Raw genomic sequence first — 20987 nt, 5'->3', positions numbered from 1 at the left:
TAGGGGCCGGCCCGTGGCTCACTTGGGAGAGTGTGGTGCTAATAGCACCAAGTCAAGGGTTAACATCCCCTTACCAGTCATCTTTTTTAAAAAAATAATAGTAATAATAAAGAACTGGTGAATGTAACAGGTTGTGTATCATTTACCACGGTGGTAAAAGAAGTCATTACTACTGTTCAAAAAAGGCCCCAAGGCCTTATAAAAAGATAAATAACACCACAAAGAGATAAATGACACCAGTGATAGAACAGAACGGAACCCAAAACAGACCAGGAGACACCTTTGTTCTATGGGATCAGAAGTGCCAAGGCGGGGAACTGGGCTGAAATAAAACAACAGAACACATGAAATGTCTTTTTTGTAACTTTAATTGAAGCATTGCTAATTCATTTTTTTTTTAACTCTCTCCTATAAGCACCAAATTTTAATATCTAAGTCAATTTTGGGGGAAAGAAACACCATCAAGAACTTCCCTCTGGAATAAAAGAACGATGTTCATTCCTCTAAACATCCAAATTGAAGGTCTACCAAAACCAAAACAGAAATAGCCCACAGAGAAATAAAAAGTAACAAAAATCACATTCTGGGGGGGGGGGGGGGGGGTCAGTGCATTTAGCATTCTGTGCTGTGCTAATCATCCTTCAGCTGACTTTCAAAAAAAAATAACAGCCTACCTCATCAAAATATACATTTTCCATTTGCTGTTTTAAGTTAAAAATAATTAAAAAAAGAAAACTTTAAGGAATTCACGATGAATTGCCTGACTCATGTTGATGGCATGTACAGCACATGGAGGTCAGGAAGGCTATTCGCAGCACACATGATTAGGGGACATTCATCTTCATGGTTTCACTTTCTTCCAAACAGTGTAAAATACCCACCTGGACAGGGAATCAAGGAATAAAAGCAGGATGAAAAGCGTCATGGCTTCGGACATAGTAGGAATGAGAATGCAGGCCTTTGAAGGAGGCCACTGTGCAGCTAGGTATGCCACCACCTCGGATGCCTCAAGGACGAGAGGACAAAAGAGGACAAAAGGCTAAAGGAATGCAAATATTCTCTCTGGCAACACTACTGCTTCCAAGGTCTCATAAAAGTTTTAGGGAATTAGCATGAGAAGGAAAGGAAGGCAGAAAGGAGCGAGAGAATACCGGAGTGGGGGGAAGACAGAGAAGAGGGAGGGAGGAGAGAAGGAAGAAGGGAGGAGGACGAAGAGAGGGAAAAAAGAAACACGGTGGAGGGAGGAACCAGAGGGCAGAAGCAGCCTACGTTTTATCAACTGATTTCTCAAATCTCTAAACATGCCAACACAGACCTGACTATACAAAAATGCTCCGAAGGGAACACTGAACGCAGGTAGCCAGTTGGTGAAAGGAGATGTCAAAGCTCTCCACAGGCCACAAAAGGACACAGCCACCCAGTAAGCAGAGGACACCCCCACCTCGTACCCCCCACCCCACGGCAGATCTAGGGGCTTCTTGCCTCCCGCCAGCAGGCTGCCTACTCGGCTGGGGCTGTCCTGGCTTGCCAGGGCGTGAAAACTGCTGTCGCATGAACCTGGACTTGACCACCACAGATAAGGAAGGTCTTGTCCACAGACTACTGTCTGCCTTTCTTTCAGAAGGAAATGTTGTACAAATTTCCGAAGGCAATGCTCATTTTGGTTTTTCTCCATGTTTTACTTCTCCGGACTAACTTTACTTGGTGGAACTTTGCAGTCCCCAGCATTATTTTGTTCCCGATTTCTACTGTAAATAAGCATCAAGCGTAGGAATTAATATTCAAGTCAGATAACTTTAATGCAAGAGTAGAACGAGTATCTGAAGACATTTTAGACTAGAGCTTCCCAAGCTTTTCAGGCGCACAGAGAGCTGTAAGACAGGTCACTGGCTCCACCTCCAGCGATGTGATTGGGCAGCAGGTGAGGATGGGGCTTGAGAATGTGCATGTCTAACTAGTTCCCAGGTGATGCTGCAGGTGTGGGAACACCTGTGAGAACCACTGCTCTGGACCAGTGGTGCTTGATTATTAAAAGCACCAGGGAAGCTGTGGCAAGCCATACCCCAGAATCTCTGAGGGTGGGACTCAGAAACCAGTGTTTCGCTTTTTTTTTTTTTTTTTTAAAGCCCCCAGGGGGATTCCAATACGCAGCCAAGCTTGAGAACCTGGGCTTTATGTACTACAGAGGTAACTCTGTTTATCATTGGTACTTAAAATGTTAAACTGGCCTAGGATTTACTGGGGTGTTCTGATCTGGCAACACAATGTCATGGTCAAAGGATACAATTCCAAGTATGAAGGAACACAGACGATCTCCTTCGAAAATTCCACAGGACAATACAGGCGCCCAAGCTGTTCTTCATAGAGCGACAGGGCTTCTGTCAAATTGACACAGTTCCCCTAAATCAACGAGAGAAAAGCAAACAATGGAATTCTTGAGTCCTACTGAGGGCTCCACTCACTTAAAGGTCTCTCTAATACAGGAGAACAATTCTAGCTTTAGATAACGGTTTGTCTTTGAAAATGAGATAAGTCTTCTGTACTTTTACAAATTGCATTAAATTATATTTATAGACTCATTAGCTCATTATCCTTCTACCTCATTTACCAAGCCATTTCAAATTATCAGGGTATAAAGCAATAGAAAGCACTGAGACCAATTTCTCATTAGTGACAGTCATTGTATCAACACCATGCAATTGAGCAAAGATTCGTACACATAACCCATTTCAAAGTAAATTCTCAATAATGGTCACCATTGTGTTGAAAAGGAAGTATCAGAAAAATAGTGCTTTTGATTTCCAGAATAGTTGAAACTATAGCTCCAAGAGTCTAAAATATTGACACAGAACTATATTCACATCCCATGCTTAGGCAAAATCTGTAATTTATTTTAAGACATAAGAGAACAAAAGTTTATTCAAGATACATATGCTAAGGAATCACCCAGGTGTGCTCCTTATCAAAAACCTGCTCCGGACTTCATTGCTCTAACTTTTCTCCCTTTCCAGTCACCACTTTTTCAGCCTGGCCAGCAACTAGGGGTGGTCAAAGAGATACAGTGACAAGTGACCCACCCTTCAACTTTTTGTCAGCCTGTAACCTGGATGTGACATTTGGAGCTGCAGCAGCCATTCTGTGGCCATGAGGAGGGGGGAGAAAAAAAAAAAAAAAAGGTAAAGAGAATCAGACTGATGTCAAAGACATAGAACTGCTGAATGGATACGGTATCTGCCCAGCTCTGGAGCAATGCTTCTCAATTTTTAATGTGCATATGAATCACAGGCGATCTTGTTAAAATGCAGATTTTGATTCAGTAGGTCTGGGGTAGGATTTATCATCATTTTAGCACAATTTTACTTCAAGTGCTTTGCATTACAAATTCAGAAAACAAGATGAGTATTTAATACCACCTATTTTCTTTTGACCTCTGAAGTTCTTTACATCCAGAAGACTACTGAATCTATGTGCTGATTTCATTTCTTAAGAACTTCTCTATTAAATTGCCTCAAAATAACCAAGTACAATGTAAGATGAAAATTATATCGACAAATAAAGACAGCCTATGATGTAAGAACTCCTAAGAACAGCATTTCAAAACCAACCAGCTAGCCAGCCAGTCACGGGCAAGAGGTTAGAACTATTCTGAGAGCTGGCTTTAGTGGTTTTAACTTAGCACATTTGCTCAGCATGACGTCGTCCTTCAGTGCCAGCCTGTTTAGTAACCCATCATCTAGGGTCCTGCAGTGGGACTTGGCCAAACTACCCCCAGACAGCATATAATTTGGTTTCAACATCAAGTTCACCATGAGCGCATATAAACACCCCACGTGTAATTTAAGATTCACAAATAGAAAACACTGCCCAGTTGTTTTTAGATCACCAGTGGGGAAGCTACAGAATGGAAATGCCACCAAAGTGCACAGTTAAATGATTTTCTTTACCATCTTAAAATTGACACCATGCTCTCTCTTTAGAGAGAGTATATGGGAGGCCCCCCCTTACAGAGAATGTGGTAAGGAAATAGGAAAGTTTCAATTTGTTCTTTCCCAACATTGTCAAGAAGCAGTTTTAAAAAAGAAAAAAGAAAAAAAGAAGTTCACCACAGAGAGAAAGACCTACCCAAGAAAAGTAACGGGATACATTTCCCTTTCCTGTCTACTTAAACAGAACATTATTTTTTCTTTTCGTTTTATGAAAGACGTGTGGGAAATGCACAACAAACATCTAATAGCAAAGAATTAAGCACCTACTAAGGATGAGAGGAAAGGATGGGACAAAGGGTGGGGGCACACCTAGGGGTGTACCAATATAGCACCTTTGGTTCTAGAAAGTTCTCCTTGCCCCACGTTAGGCATGGATAAGTAACACTTGCTTTTGTACTTTATAGGTTTCTGTATTGTTTGCAACAGAAGTAGAAAAAAGGATACCATGGATGGGTTACTTCTAGAGACAGGCCGGAATTAGGGAGGAATATAGATGCCCCAAGGATACTACTGGTAATGTCCAATTCTCAAGTTAAGTGAAAGAGCAGGGGTTTGCTAGTATTTTGCATCATAACTTACATGAATGTTACATACGTATTTTTATATGTATCAAATAACATAAAGTTCTCTTAATGGGGGGCAGTGCAGGGGGGAGTCCCAGGACCTGCTTCCTAGTCTCATGAAGGCAAGTCCTCCTTGTTTCAAATTCCACAACACATTCCCCAGCTTCACGGCACTGCTGATAAGGCTGCCTTGAAGCAGCCACAGTGACACTAATGACTTCACGAATTCTCCACTGTGACGCAAGTAGTTTTTGGCAGGAACATTTAAGCTTTTGTAAATCATTACACAACATTTTCATCCCGGCCCTTAACCTTACTCCATTTCTAAGCTACACACTCAAGCAAGAGAGGTGGGCATGACAGGAATCGAGGCTCTCTTCTGAGCATGTCACTTAGCAGTTTTAAAAAAATTACACTGTGGCAACTACATCCATAAGTCCTAATCAAACCACCCTGTTTGACTCAACCACTGCTTCTTGAAAGGCCTACACCCACTAAGTCCGTGTGAACCTCACAGCGTAACACATTCAACTACTGAATGTACTGTGGGACCCCCGCGTATTATAAAATGACATCGCTTTGTGTTTCCAACTATAATCAATGTGGGGGACAAAAAACACATCATAATACGTCTTTGGAACAATTCCTGGAAACCAGCGCAGCCCTAGACACATAATACTCCATTTTTGGTGAAAGTCAGTTGGCAAAGGCAAGTTATCAAAGCCTGGATCATTGGTACTTACAAAGGGGCTGTGGTGCTACTCTAAGCCAGCATTTCTCTTGGTCTTACCACACTAAGATAACACTTCCCATAGGAGGCAGTCCACCAGGCAAATATTCAGGACAAAAGAGTCACACTTTCTTTCTAATTCCACCTGTTGTCTACTACAAATGGTCTGGTTTGCAATGAATCCAGATTTTTTTTCACTCTCTTTTGGTTAAAGATCTCAGAGCCTCACATTCTTCTTCAACTTAAGCTGCGTGAGATTTCCTTCTATTTGCAGAAACGTAATAGAAAAAAATTCTATAGGTATACTCTGCTTAAGAAGTGGCCACTCATGAAAAAGACCAACTTGCTGAATCTAGGTTGCTTTTACAAATAAGACAGCTTCGTTCGAGCAGCTTTCACTGTAGACTTCCTACAAAGCAGAGGTCAGCAAACTTCCTCCGTAAAGGGCTGGACAGAAAAGATTTTAGGCCTTGCAGATCATACGGTCTCCACCACAACACTGCAGTTGTAGGGCAAAAGCAGCCACAGACACTATGCAATGGATGAGTGTGGCTGTGTGCCAAGAAAGCTTTATGCAAACAAGGAGGCCAGATGTGGCCCACAGTTTGCAGACCCCTGCTTTAAACAGTCAAGTCTAGAGCATGTTTCAAAAAATCATTTCTAAATATTAGGGGGAAAAACCTATCCATTCACAGACAGTTATTTGCTCTCCTCGAGGCTTCCCAACACTTTGACCAAGTGCAAAGTCCAGGATTAATCATCCCATGCCTGAAGGTCTTGTCCCAGGGGAAAAGGACAGCAGGATGGGCTGGAGCCTGAGTCAAGGTGTCTCTTAGGGTCACTACGTTGTTTTCAGCATTATTAAACTCAGATTCCATAAAATGTCCAGGATAGGATATGCTCGCAAGCACCTCCTCAGGAGAGTAAAGTTAAGAATGCTACCTGTTCTTGACAATTAAATACACCCCCACTTTATATAATTTTTTTTAAAAAGTCTGGGGCTGGCCCATGGCTCACTTGGGAGAATGTGGTGTTGGTAACACCAAGGCCAAGGGTTCGGATCCCTATATAGGGATGGTCACCAGTTAGCTCACTTGGGAGAGCGTGGTGCTGACACCACCAAGTAAAGGGTTAAGATCTCCTTATTGGTCATCTTTTAAAAGTAAATACATAAATAAATAAATTAAAAATTAAAAAGTCAGGAGGGGGAGGGAATTCGCCTGTAAACTCAAAATTTAAAGACCAAAGTGTAATACTACCTAAGTTAAGTGCTTATTTTTTATTATTTATTAATCAAGAAGTTTTTGTACCAAGTAAAAAGGCTGTATTATTAGTTGCCTTTGCTGTCATTTTCAGAATTTTGTTAAGGATTTTAACAGGTCGCATATATATTTTTTTTAAATATCAAGAAATACAATCTTTAAACCTTTTAAAGTTAAGAATCCCCTAGAGAAAGAGAAAAACACCACGATTTGCTTCCATCTGGTGGCAGGAGCTAATACTACAGCCAAATTTATCAGATCATGTTGCCGCATTTCCATTTAAGAATCTCCTAAAGGAGAGAAAATGGTGGAAATCACAGTCTCTGTCTCCATCTGGTGGCAGCAGCTCGTACTACAGCCAAATACCAGGGTTGATAAATCAGGATAAATCCACAAGAACTCAATTCCCAGTAGGTGACAGGTCAGCTATTTAGAAACTTACTGCTTGAAAGAACATAACCCAATGATGCTGTTCTATCATTAAAAGACACAAATTTCGAGAGTATGCATTCAAATTTCAAAATATAAAATTCTTAAATGACAGTTTCGGGAAGAAAACAGTTCAGTACCCTACCTGTGTAAAATATTTCCCATCCTGCTTCAATACTTTCATTGAGAGATCAAGAATCAGTCTGAGAAACTCCCATGTGGAATCTGGATGTTAAAAAAAATTAAGTTTTATAAATATGGGTTTGCATGCATCAACAACATCTGAAATCAAATATACACTCTAATATTTAATGCTATGTTTTGAAAGTCCCCCCCAAAGCTCATGTTGGAACCCCAATATGGTATTTGAAAGGTATTTTAAGAGGTGACTGGTTAATTGGATTAATCTATTCATGGAGTAATGAATTATCAGAGTAAACTGGGGGTTTGATAAGGAGAGCAAGTGAGCATGTTGGTAACTCTTGCCCAGCACCAGCCCAGTCCTCACCATGTGATATCCTGTGTCACCATGGGATTCTGTAGAGAGTCCCCACCAAGAAGGCGGCCCTCAGCAGATGTGCCCCCGGACCCCAGACTTAGCCTTCAAAACTCTAATAAACAAATCTCTCTTCCTTATATATTAACCCAGTTTCAGGTATTATTATAAGCATCAGAAAACAGGAAGGGAAGGAAAGGGAGGGGAGGGGAGGGAGGCAAGGAAGGGAAGGGAGAGGAGGGAGGGAGGAGTCACAAGCTTAAGACCCAATTTTTCATGAATGACAATGTACAGTCATATAGCTCGCTCGCGCGCGCGCGCGCGCGCGCGCGCACACACACACACACACACACACACACGGTCAAAATCAAATGTGTATCCACTTAGAACTGTTCTCACAATGCCAAATAAAGATTCCACACAAAGACAGTGGTTGAAATCTGAAAGAAAACTGCTTTAAGGAAGGGGAAAAGCGACATCCTGAGAGAAACCACAAGGGTCATCAGGTTGGGACACGATTCTGTAAAATGAGCAGGAAGTCAAGTTTACAGGAAAAAAACATTAACGCAGGAAAGAAACAGCAGTGATGTGGAGCATATGGTTTTAAGAGGGGAACTGCCTCTGTTGTTGCTTAGAATTGTCACCAATTTAAAAAAAATCACAATTTAAATAAACTATGAAACAATTAATGTCAATGATATGATTATGAGTCATTTTACTTAACGTTTGTTTCAAATGACCAAGTTAACGCGCTTATTTAGTGGCGGAACAGGAACGAAAGCCAAATCCAAATCCGGTCATCTATCCACATGGGCCTCAGTTGAACTCCCTTCTAAAAATGAGAAAACTTAACTAGACAATCTCTAAGATCCTTTCACCCTCATATGGGGCCAAGAGAAACATTGCCATGAACAATATCTTGGTTAAAAAAACACTGAATCTACCTTCTTCCGGAGATGTGGAGATTGGAACAGCTGTCAAATCATTAATCACATAATCAAACTCTCTCCCTTCTTTGGCGTACCTCTTCAGTACTGGAATACAGTCTTCTATGAGAACCTTACAGAAAGAACAGGAAAAAGAGTGAGCCAACACATGTGGATGTAGTTAAACACTAGTAGAGAAAGAGGAAAAATGCAAGCTGGGGCTTAGATTCATAGAACCTGCTCCATAAACAAAAGACTTTCATCCATGTCTGTGACAATGAAAATGAAGATGACTTATGATGGGGTTACATCCCAATAAACCCATCCTAAGTCAAAACTGCATTTAATACACCTAACCTATCAAACATCACAGCTTAGCCTAACCTACCTTAAATGTGCTCAGAGCACTGACATTAGTCTACAGTTGGACAAAATCATCCAACATAAAGCTTATTTCATAAAAAAGTGTTGAGTATCTCACATAATTTGATGTTCTACTGAAATGTTATCACTTTCATACCACTGTAAAGTCAAAGAATTTTAAGTTGAACCATACTAAGTCACGGACAGTCTATACATGCTTCATGTGCCTTCTCATTTCATCTTGCGAACAACTCTATGAGTACTATTATTATCCCATTTTACCAATGGAAAAACAAACTTGAGAGGTTACACAGCTTGCCCAAAGGCACCCAACAAGAAATGGAGCCAAGAAATTCACCAGGAACCATCTGCTGTGGGTTAAATGTGTCTCCCAAAGATTCACATGTTGGAGAACTTGATCTGCATAGTAACAGTGTTTAGAAGGTGGGAAATCCTATTACGGTAATTGAAAGGCGGGGCCTTGAAGACTTGACTAGATTGTGAGGACTGTGCCCTTGTGAATGGATTAATCCATTGATGGTTTAATGGGTGGTATCGAACATGGTTCTGAGGGCCTTAAAAGGAGAGCAAGTGAGCAAGTCAGCTCTCTCTTGCTCTGCCCATTCTCGCCGTTTAACACCCATCCCACCACCTACAAAAAGGCCTTCACCAGATGTGTTCCCTGGACTTTGAACTTCCCAGCATCCAAACCACTAAGAAATAAATTTCATTTCTTATAAATTACCCAGTTTCATGTATTTTTTTATAAGAGAAATGAACTGATATACTACCTGAAGGCCAATTTCAACTCTAAACTATACTGCCTCTCCTAATAGCTGTATTTTCTTCCACTTTTAATTTTTCTTTTATACTAAGCAGTGAATGACTTCATTGTTTATCAATTTACTTTTGCGTCTTACCTCTTATTAAATTATTAACCTACGGTTTTTCATTTTCCCTAACACTTCGAGTACTGCTGATAAAGCCATGTAGTAAATAACAGCTTCTACCATCAGAGTCATTAAAGAGTGGAGTACAGCAGCTAAGGGCTGGCATTCTCACACAAATCCTATGTAGTAAATACAGGAAGTAAGTCTGAGGTTTGCCTTTCTTTGAAGTACTGAAGCTATCTATGTGCTGGGGACACACAGGGCTCCGGGCCATATCCTGAACTAGACAGGAGTTATTCACATCTTTTGTTTTCCTAATTACAAAAAACACTCACGTAAAAAAAAAATTCACATTATAAGTCAGAAATCAAGTTTGCCACAATTTCCCAAGATAACCTATCCCATATTTTTTCTTATAAATGTTCTTATACGTACCCTCATGGTTATATCTTTTTTAAGAAACTGGATTTTACTGTCCTATTGTTTTATAACTTGTTTCACTTAATGCATCATACAAGTCCAACTATGCAAAGGTGTAGAAGGTACTAACCCCGGCTGCCTTCAATCCACATATTAATCCCATTTGATATACTCATTTTTCCACATGCTCATATATGGACTCTTATGAACACTCACCCACACGTAAACACAAATGTGTGTTCTTTTGTAAAACTTAGATCACACAGCATTCTGTACTTTTTCCCCAACATCTCTCCAGGTAACCATCATTTTTAAAAAATACACCATTTCACTAAAAACCTTCTTGTTCTTGTCAGCACCACACCTTGGCCTCTACAAGGACAGCCATAATAAACCTCCTTGTATAGATGCCTTTATGTCTGAGCCCTCAAACACTGGGCTACCATGTTAAAACACATTTTAGTTTTCATGGCAATTCATGCCCCAACCAGCAATGCATGCGAGCACCTGTCTCCTGGCACCCTCCCCAGCACGGGATGGTGCCCCTCTTCTTAACTCTGCCAAGTCCATTGCTGATGTTTTCACGTGAACCTCCTGGGCCACCAACAGGGGTGAACATCTTGTGATATTTTTACAGATTATTTGACTGTCCTCTTCTGAAAAGTACCAGAGCTCGTTTTCATTACACCTTTACAAATTGAGCTAACTTCATTTTTAAATTTTAAGTTGTAGGGGCTCTCTGTATTTTTCAAGGAGTTAATTACCTGTCATGTGTTACCAATATTTTTTGTAGTTGTCTTCTGCCTTGGTAATAACAACATAATACCATAAACAGCTCCTGAGTGTTTTTCTTTAGAAGGTTTCCGAATTCCAAAATTGAATACTCTCAATTTTCCTAAATGTATTAGTTTCTATATCTAGAGCTTAAGCCATGAAATTCATATTTCTATGGTTTCTAGAGTTAGCTAACTTTGTTCTCACGCAGATGGATAGTCCATTATGCCCGTCACTTATTGAATCAACTACAACTTTTCCCAAGTGAACTGAAACACACCTTAGGCCATATATTAGCAGTCTATGTAGAAATACACACTCAGATGTATTCAAGTTCCTGTGACATTCCTCTTATCTATTTGTCTACTCTTGTGTCACACATTTCCTATTTGATTTCTGTGCCTTACAGTAGACTAATTTCCAAAATTTTCTTGGCTATTCTTAGATAGCCTGGGTATTTAGATATTATTACAAAAGATATTTTTACAAAGAAACTTTAAAATCAGTTGGTCTAATTCTAAAATCCCCCTTGTGATTCTGATTGGAATTCATTCTAATTGGGAAGAAACAGACATCGTTCTATTAACCCCATCTGAGAAATACAGCATGCCTCTCCACTTAGCCAGACTTTATTTGAAGCCTTTCAATAAGATCTTGACATAATCCATATTGGTGTCATAATACCATTCTCCTTAAATTTATTCCTAGGAATTTAAAACAATTATCATAATTTGAACCCACTATTTCCATTCAAACTTTTGAGCATTTAGCAGAGAAAAAAAATTTTAGTCTTGTCTGTATCCAATTACTACCTCAAATAATTTTCTAGAGAAGTTTCCAAGATCTTCTCAGCATTCATATCATCTGCAAATAATAATCTGATTACTTATACTGTTTTCATCTTCCTACCTTACTATAAAAAACAATGTTGAATAAAGGTAATAATAAGCATCCTCATCTTGTTCCTGGTGTCAACCAAAATTAAGGCTGCCAAGGCAGAAATAATTTTGTAAAGTTTACTGGGAGCCAAATGTGAGGATCGACCTGGGAAACAGGACATATAAGTGCTCCAAAGTTTATTACAAAGAGCAAAGGCTTTACACACAGAAAAGGCTGAAGAAAGCAGAAGACAAAAAAAGCAGTTTGGTAATTTTAAAGTTACTTTCCTTGAAAGGTGGGGACAGGGAGACAGAACAATGGGGAAATAACTGATGAGTTAACATCAGGTTACTTCGAGCCATCCTTTTGTGTAAGGCTTAAAGCAGAGGGGACTTCATTATCAAACCTACCGAAGATTTAAACTTGCCTTTTGGGAGATTGGCTGTTATCTTTCTTCTGACTTCTCAGAAGGTCAGACCACAATGTAAGTGTGGAACTTAGCAAGGGTGACTCCATTTTGGTTTTAGTCTGGTCTGCTGGTGCCTAGTGCAGCAGCTTAGTGCAAAACAATGGCCTCCAAAAATTTTTACTTAACACTAGCTTCAGTGAATGGCTTTTGCCATTTACTGTATTTTGTGTTTTGCCATTTACTCTAACTTTACCTTTAAGTTTCTAATAATTGGTTTCTACTATGTTTAGATAAGTTTCCCTTCTAATGCAATTTTTTTATGTAAAATTTTTATTAAGAACAATTAAACATTCAATAAACATGAGACAAATTTATTGACAGATTTCTTAAAATTCACATCTTACATTTCTGAACTAAATCCTAGTTGGGTGTTAATACAGAATTCTTTAAATAAAGTTACTAGATTTAACTTAGTATCTTACTTGGAAATTTTGTACTTACATAAAAAACACAATATTTAGCTTACTTTGTGAACTACCTTGACTTCTGCATTAAGGTTATTCTGTCCTTATGTAAGAAAATAACCTAAGTGATTCATTTTCAGGAATATTTCAGGCTCAGCCTGAAAGTTGTCTGACTGGTCCAGCCCATTCCTGGGGGTCACTGAACAGAGTTCTCCTTGAGATGGTAATGAGTTACTAGCCCTTGATTGTTCTCTTCATTCCCTAGTGTTTCTCCTTTCACAGGGTTTCAGTCGACTTGTCCTGAGCCTGTGGACAGGACAAAGAAATTTCTTACAAGGGGGTAATAAATCAGGGTAATATTAGGCATCACCCTGGAAGACTGTGCACCCCATAGTACTCTCAGCCAATGAGGAAAGTGGGGAGAGGGACTTGCGCACTAGGGAATAAACTTCTTGCTACAGCCCTTTTCTATGTGCCTGTCCTTCAGACACCTGAACCTTGTAAGGCCATCATTAAAGTCTCACTTCGCTGTACCTCGTGTCTCCGTGTCCATCCTTTGGCATTGGACGGGTGAAGGTATTTCTCACACCTTATAAAATGTCAGAACAGAGTAATTATCTGTTTTTCAAATGATAAATAGCTCTAATGACCTGGTGTCTTTTTAATGATAGCATTTTAATGGCCAAGGGGCTTGCCTGCCTTTAGGCGAAAGTGGCCACTCTGGTCTCTCTTCTGGCCCAGCCCCCCAGACAAGGAAACCCCACCCCTTGAGAGCTTTGGGAGAACTCTAAGCCTCAGAAGAATTTTCCAAGCTCCCCCTGATGGTTGTGCTGTTCCAGAGAGAAGATGGAAGAGAAAAGAGGATGTATTCTGGCACTAACTTCCGCAAGTGCAGCTTCAAATCAAAACAGTTTTTCCCTTGTCTTGACTGTCTGACCCCAGATCCACTTCTGAGGTCAAGAGGTTGCTTTCCAAGGCCACTGGTAAATCTTCCCACTTACATCCAGCCTCTATTACAACAGTAAACAACTCTCCCATACTGCTGCTTTGAATTTGTGGTTCTGTTTCTTTCTTAATCCATATAAGAAAGCTATATAATAAGGAGCCAGGAGTCTGAATCACTCCTCTAAAATTACCCTGTAACCTTGAATGAGTTCCCTTTAAACTCTAAGCTGCTGCTTCTTCATCCATATAAGAGAAATAACACCCACCTGGCACAGGCCTGAGGATTAAACACCACAGGCGGAGGGTCTGGCCCAGTACTTCCAAACAATGGTTAAGTCTGAGCTCATTCATTGTGAAACAATTCCACTATCTATCTCTCTGAAGACCCTAATTTCTCTCTCCCATTTTTTTTATTTTTTATTTTTTTTAAAAGATGACTGGTAAGGGGATCTTAACTCTTGATTTGGTGTTGTCAGCACCACACTCTCCCAAGTGAGCTAACTGGCCACCCCTATATAGGGATCCAAACCCATGGCCTTGGTGTTATCAGCACCACACTCTCCCAAGTGAGCCATGGGCTGTCCCGCTCTCTCTCCCTTTTCAGCTTTCAAATAGTATAAACTAAATATACCCTAATATATTCAAAAAGTTCATGTAAAAATAGAATTAAAAGACAATATGAATCCCATACTGGCCAACCACCAACCAAAAAAAAACTTTAAAAAATTAATAATAATAATAATAACAATAATAATAATAATAGTAATCTTTCCATGAAAAAAAGTATCTTCATGTATCTTTCTCTTTTGACCACGACACAATCACAAACTGCAATAATAGGTCAACATTCAAGCACAGTAGAATTTAGACAGAAGAAACTAATTACTTATTAAAATCAATTGCTCCTACCTCAAACATTTTAATCATATATACCTACCAATTAAATATCCAAATTCCCTCTGAAAGACCCAAGCTCAAAGAGATTCTTCAGGCTGGAGAGCCTAATGGTGGTGGGTGGTTGCCAGGTCATAAAAAGGTACATCACATCTTTCATAAAAGATTAATGTCATTCAATTCAAAGAATCTGGAGTTGGCAGTTTTTTAATTATCTGTATATATTCACTCTAAATACAAATATACATATAAGTCATATAAAGAGACGATTTCTCTTCTTAACCAATTAATACTAAAAGCTGTTCTAAGAAGGCAAATTCCGATCAATAACAGTTAAGAATATGACTTAAAAATATGCTACCTAGGAAACAATTACCTGATAGCAGTCTCCCTTAAGATTGTCTAAGACGTCACCACATGTTTTTCGCATGTATTTTTTACATCCATCAATCACCATTTGGTCAATGTCCGAAATAGGTTAAGGAGAATTTGGATGTATCAAAAAATTCTGAAATAGTAATACTTTAAATAAAAGATTAAGACAAACATAAAGATTTTATAATACTAATTTTTGGGTATCACAAATTAAAAAAATGAATGAGACAGTGATTTTATCTTCACACTAAGAACACTCAAAGGAAACTGCAATCTCATGAAATGGCCTAGGGAAGTCATTTCGCAACTGCTGAGGCAGTAGACACTTACACCAAAGTTACTTGCTCTTTAATCCTCAACTAGATTATCTCTGCTTTGTTGGTGGGAACATAAAGGCTATTGGTAATAAATTCAAGTGTTTGTTCAAGGCAGTCTGTGTAATACTTTTGCCTTGAGTCTGTGGTAACATTAGCTTGAGTCTCAAGACAAAAAAGAAAAGAAGGAAGGAAACAAAAGTAGTCCACTGAACACGTTCTCTTATAAAAAGGATATCTCTACCATAGTGACCATCTTTGGTTTCAGTTTGACTATTTCACTTAATATTCCCCCGTCTCCGCCTCCAAGAATCAGTACATCCTTGCCAGTGTAATCTTCTTTGCCACTGCCCATGATGGCCCGGGTATACGCCAAATCACTCTCTGCCAAATCTAGGGAGGAGAAACAGAGATCCAAAACAGTAACTTGACACAAACGCACAAATCACCTGACCTCACCACACTAGAAAGTGCTGGAATCCAGCCTAAAATGTAAAATTATTTCAGTCTTTAAAAACTGTCAATAGTGTGCATGTTTGTTGGTTTTTTGTTTTGGTTTATTTTTGTGGGTTTTTTTTTTTTTTGACTGAGGACTTTTCATCAACCCTCCTCATCTGACATGTAATACAGCTAGTGGGAGGAAAATCCAGTCTTAAGAATGTGCTGATATGTTGGATAATTAAATGCAATTACATCTTTATAGATGAAATAATATAACTCAGAGTTGCTTCAAAATAATAAGGGACAAAGTGGACCGAGTTTTAGGTGAAACAAGATTGGCCAGGAGGGGATAATTGTTGAAACTCGATGATGAGTACATGTGGGTTCATGACACTGGTGTGTCTACTTAGGTTTGAATTTCTCCATAAGAAAGTTTTTTTTTTTTTTAAATAAGCAACTGAGTTTTCTTTTAAAATACAATCCAAATACTAAGAAAAAGCAATGTCAATACTCACCAATAATACCCACCAAGTAGAAACACTCACTAAGAAAAAGCAATGTCAAGAGAAAGTTTACATTAAAGCCCAGAACATCCACAGGTTAGCAGGATATAAATGTGCATTCTCAGAAAACAACAGTGTCAAACACAAACTTGGACAAATCCACAATGGTTTTTATCAGGAAAATATCATCATCCAACACATCACCACTTTGTTATGCAACTGGGACAGGGATGGAATACTTACTAACATCCCCACTAAGGATAAGAATATTTCCAAATTGCTTCGAGTGCAGAATTTTAATGTTCTGATAAGGTGAATCTTCATCATACACCACTTCATCTATGTCATACTCAACCAGGCGCCCATCAGCAGTGGGCCAGTATCTGTCGATGGCCCCTCCTCGAACTATGGGTGGCAATCTGGAAGAAGAGGGCAACAGGAATGAGCCTTGCTAGAACACACTGCCTTACGAGCAGACCTGGGATGAGGAGCGTGCAAAAGAAAGCACCACCAAACGTCAGCACTATGGCACACAAGAGTTTACTTTTTAAGAAACTTTTCTGGCATGTTTTAAGTTTCCCCTAATAAAAAACTGAAGGAGAAAATGGCCACTGCAGATACCACCACACCCAAATACTTCAGCAGGTACCTATCTCAAGACCTCCCACACAACCACATTGCCATTACCCTTCACCCAGGTTCACATGGCTGCAATACTATTATCTAATACAGAATCCATCTTCAAGTGTCCCCAGTTGTCCCAGTTATATCCTTTACAGCTGTTCTGCTTTTGAATAAAGGTTCATACACTGTATCTTGCTATTCTTTTTCTTTTTATCCCTCATTTAACCTGGAATACACTTTTTCTGGTAAGTCTCATGTGATGGAAAAAAGAGGCCAGGAAAGGAGAATAAAAGAACCAAAGTGACTCCAGTTGTTTTTTGTTTCTGTTTTTTTAATTTAATAGACTTGTTTTCTTCTTGCCCAAGAAGCTGTCCCTTCATTAGAATTTACTGCTTGACAAACAATCTCTTGTGTAGGTAAACGCAGATAACATTGTTTAGAGAATCCTGGGAACACAGGATACGTCAACCTGTTAAACACATGGGAATTACTTATGAATTGAATAGTCTGGATTAGAGTAGCCATAAATATTGTAAAAGTTCTGAGAAACCTTTTGTTCATTATGTCATAGTCAGTCACCTATTCTGTCTTCACACAATGTTTGGAATTTGTTTACTGCTTAGACCTTCCAAACCCTGTAAGACCTCCTGCCTTTTTCCACTGTTGGGCAGACTTACTTCTCATGCTGAGAAGTCTCCAGGATTTGCAACCCTAAATAAAAGCCTCACTTAAATTTCCTAACAGTGTTTTGCTTCGTCACATGACATTGATTTCTCTGAAAAGTTCAGACCAGGTGTCCTGCAGAAAAATCCCTCACATGGGTTTAGCTGATGATCTATCTCTTCATGAGTAGAGGCTGGTTGACATAGATTACACAGGCATCACATCAGAACATGGTATGTGTATTTGTCCTATTACTGGTGATGCTAAATGTAACCACGTAGTTGAAGTGGCTCTCTCCATTTGCTAAGGTAACTTTTCACCCTTTGAAATTACTTAGCAGGCTATGGAATGGCACTCAAAATGGGTGACGGTCCTGATCCCCAGCAAACCTTTCCAGTGGCTTTGGCATCTAAAAGATTCTTGCCTGCACCAATTACTAAAGTGGCCACAAAATAATAATTTTCTCATTCCATTCTTTTGTAAATACTCATTATTTCTGATAAGATGAATGTACTAGAAACTACCAGCAGAGGACACTAAATGACAAGAGAAAACAGACCTGAAAAATAGGGTTGGCAAATCTAACCCAAACACAAAGAAAATGAGAACTCATCACACATGTAACACAAGTGCCTTTGTGTCATGTGTTCTCAAACACGGTACTGTCAAACAGTACAAGGCATGACATATAGCCGTAGACGCCCAAATGCTGGGATATGCTACCTCTGACTTACTCTCCCGAGTCTCCTCCACTCCCTGCTCACCTGCTTTCAAGAGCACAGTCTGAACCTGTTACAAGTAAGAGGCTTTCTATGAAGAAATATGAACTGTAAAGAACAGTGAGAATAACAAAGCAAATTCCCATAAACACTCATTTGACCCTACCGACTCCTGATTTACCCACTTCTTCATCTTCATGTGAAGAAATTTAGCTTTTGGAATGTTAGGCAGAACAACAAAGGTTTTCCTTGTAAAAATGTGAAGCCCCAATTAGGACAAGCCCCAGAGAACAGGCAAACAGGACTTCGAGCAAGCTTCTTCTACCCCCAGCTGATGGTGAGGAGTGGAGTGAGATGGGACAGCGAGCCACCTGTGGCACTGGATGAAAGTGTCAAAGTCACCTGCTTTCAGGGGAAGAAACCCACCCCCTGGTTGACAGCCAGCCAGCAGCTATGGGCAATTCCTGAACTATGCACAAACCCCCTGAAAATAAACACTGCCTATTCTCAATTGCGTGAACAGTGCCTTGGCTATGGTGAAGAGCTCTTTTCTCCATTGCAACCCAATGGTTTTTAAAGATTGGAAAAGGAACAGCAAGGATCTCTAGCAGGATGAGGAAGCTGCTACCCCAATGAAGTACTCGGCCTAGCATGAGGAGCATCTCCCTGTAATCCACCAGGAGATGGGGAGCCCTGCAGAGCTTGTTTCAACCTTCACTACTGAAAGAAAATTGAAAATGGATTGTAGAAAGTCAGGAGGAATATGTCCTGGGCCTCAGGTACACTGTGTAAATTGCAAGAATGTGTTTTTTTTAATTAACTTATGTGAGCTTGTTTTCTTGTTCCTTTTCATTTGAAAATAGAACATGAAAATACATTTTCAAATAAATCCCATGGCTTCTTGAAAACTGAGATTTAATTCATCAGCAAAAGGATAATAATAATTTCAGATAACATTACTGAGTCACAAACTGTTAATGATTTAATCTCTAACAGTGTCACTCCCCAGAAAGAAAAGTACAATATAGTCCTGGTGTTTTTGAGGCCAAGAATAAAGGGCCCGTAATACAACAAGGTATTCCCAACCTCTCGTTCTTTTCACCCTTATCTTATAAAAAGATGTAAAAACTGGGACAAGCAAAAGCAAGGTCTGTATTTTGAACTGAAGATCTAAAACTTAACTCCATTCTCACTTAGAAAACTCCTATTACCAAAAACATAGAAGAACCAGACTTCTCATGAATGCCGAAGCCCATAAACGCATTCCATTTACTCACTCCTAGAAGCAGCCGTGATACAAATCAGACTGCTTTTTCTGATGTGAGTCAATTCATTATTCCTGAGTTAAAGTTTCCAACACAGTGGGAATCTGTTCAATTCAAATGGATGCAGAAAAAAACTCTGCAAGCAGGAAAAGATAAAATGTCCAGAGAGCAGTATGAATGTGTTTTTAAGAATGGGGGAGGTGGAGAGACATAGCTGAGGACCTCTAAACTGAGCTTGGGTGGGATAAAATAAAGTCTGGTGCTCTAACAGATTTCAAGTGGGCAAGCTCTGCGCCGTGTCTCGTTCTTTTCACTTTATTTTCTGCTTTCCTTTCTACCTGAGATTTACAAGATTTACCCGATTTACCTGTATTTACCTGAGATTTATCTGAATTACCTAGTTACCTTACATCTGCCCTGGAGCCTTCCTATGGGCTGATCAAACTTAGCTTGGTGAGTCATTAAGTATTTAAATATCCTAGCTCTTGCCAATAAGGATTCCCTCTTCTGGAAAGTGCCATGAACTGGACAAACCTGTACTGCAGTCATTCCATCAGTGATTAAAGTCCCTCACTTATCCGTCTCTACATAGATGAGGTTAACTTTATGAGCAAGGGACAAGCCTTCCAGACGTTAGGGCCCAAGGCAGGGCAAGAGCAAATTACTGAGAATCACATGCTGTGTATCCAAAGCACTTCTTCCTTCATTCCTGTGATTGGCCAGACCCCATCCCTTCAACAAATATCAAAACTGCTACTTCTATCAAACTTCTTTTAAAATCTGATGCCACTGGCAAACATTTCAGTGCTGTCCAACAGAACTTTCTGCGATGATGAAAATGTCCTACATCTGTGCTGTCCAATATGGCAGTCACTAGCCACTAGCTACTGACATGAGACTAGTGCAACTGAGGAACTGAAATGTTTAATTAATTTAATTTCAAATAGCAGCAGTTGGTTAGTGGCTACCCCACTAGGCCCGGAAAGCTTCATTTTCTTCAATACCTTTTGAAAATAACCTGCCTGTGGCAGCTTAAGGTGGGTGGCCTCTTGATTGGTAGTACCCTGGAAAGTTTTCCTATTTGAAAGAGTTGAAGGAAAATTTTTTTTTAAAAATCTCTTAAAACTGTTTAATTCTACTCTGGAGCCCAGAACACTGAGCAGAGACAAGAGTCCTCTTCTCTCTCCTGGAGGGGTTTTGGGCAGGGGGGTGGTCAGGAGCTTTCTATCTCCCCCTTTACTGAGGTAGCAGCCCTACCTGGGTCTCTGCTTTATACAGTTTCACCTCCTTGGGATCACTCCACGTGGAATCACTCCACAATCTCCTTTCGGCCTCACTTTATCCAAAAGAGTGAGTGAGTGAATATGTATGTTTTCATACGTTTTCGTTTTGTTTTGGTGTGAGGGGCCCAGTAGGCTCAGTTTGTGTTTCCAGAAGCAGATGGTGATTTTTTCCACATCTTAAGCAGACACACTGGGGACAACACCACCATTCTGATTAGTTTACCGATTAAACAAATATAAAAGAACAATCGAGAGTGGACTTACCGCTTCACCCGCCCAGTACTGTCCTGACTCAATTCTTTCATTCTTTCTTCTACTTTGTTCAAAAGCTACAATCAAAAGAAAGGTAATCAATCAGCTTGTAGAATAA

The 20987-nt window shown here is 39.7% G+C and overlaps 1 protein-coding gene across 1 annotated transcript in view; it reads right to left on the bottom strand.

The window, feature by feature from the left end:
- Window positions 1–350: 350 nt before the first annotated feature.
- Window positions 351–20987, bottom strand: part of SMS (spermine synthase) — a 45048-nt gene continuing 24411 nt past the window's right edge. Inside the window, exons 4-11 of the mRNA XM_063083751.1 lie at window positions 20882–20946; window positions 16307–16482; window positions 15358–15512; window positions 14807–14896; window positions 8411–8525; window positions 7116–7195; window positions 2285–2400; window positions 351–881 (exon numbers count right to left, since the gene is read on the bottom strand). Of these exons, the coding sequence (XP_062939821.1) occupies window positions 842–881; window positions 2285–2400; window positions 7116–7195; window positions 8411–8525; window positions 14807–14896; window positions 15358–15512; window positions 16307–16482; window positions 20882–20946 (837 nt within the window). The 3' untranslated portion in view covers window positions 351–841. The remainder of the gene's footprint in view (window positions 882–2284; window positions 2401–7115; window positions 7196–8410; window positions 8526–14806; window positions 14897–15357; window positions 15513–16306; window positions 16483–20881; window positions 20947–20987) is intronic.

Source organism: Cynocephalus volans, chromosome X (assembly GCF_027409185.1).
Source record: "Cynocephalus volans isolate mCynVol1 chromosome X, mCynVol1.pri, whole genome shotgun sequence".
Classification (NCBI taxonomy): domain Eukaryota; kingdom Metazoa; phylum Chordata; class Mammalia; order Dermoptera; family Cynocephalidae; genus Cynocephalus; species Cynocephalus volans.
This window is presented reverse-complemented; position numbering and strand designations above follow the sequence as displayed.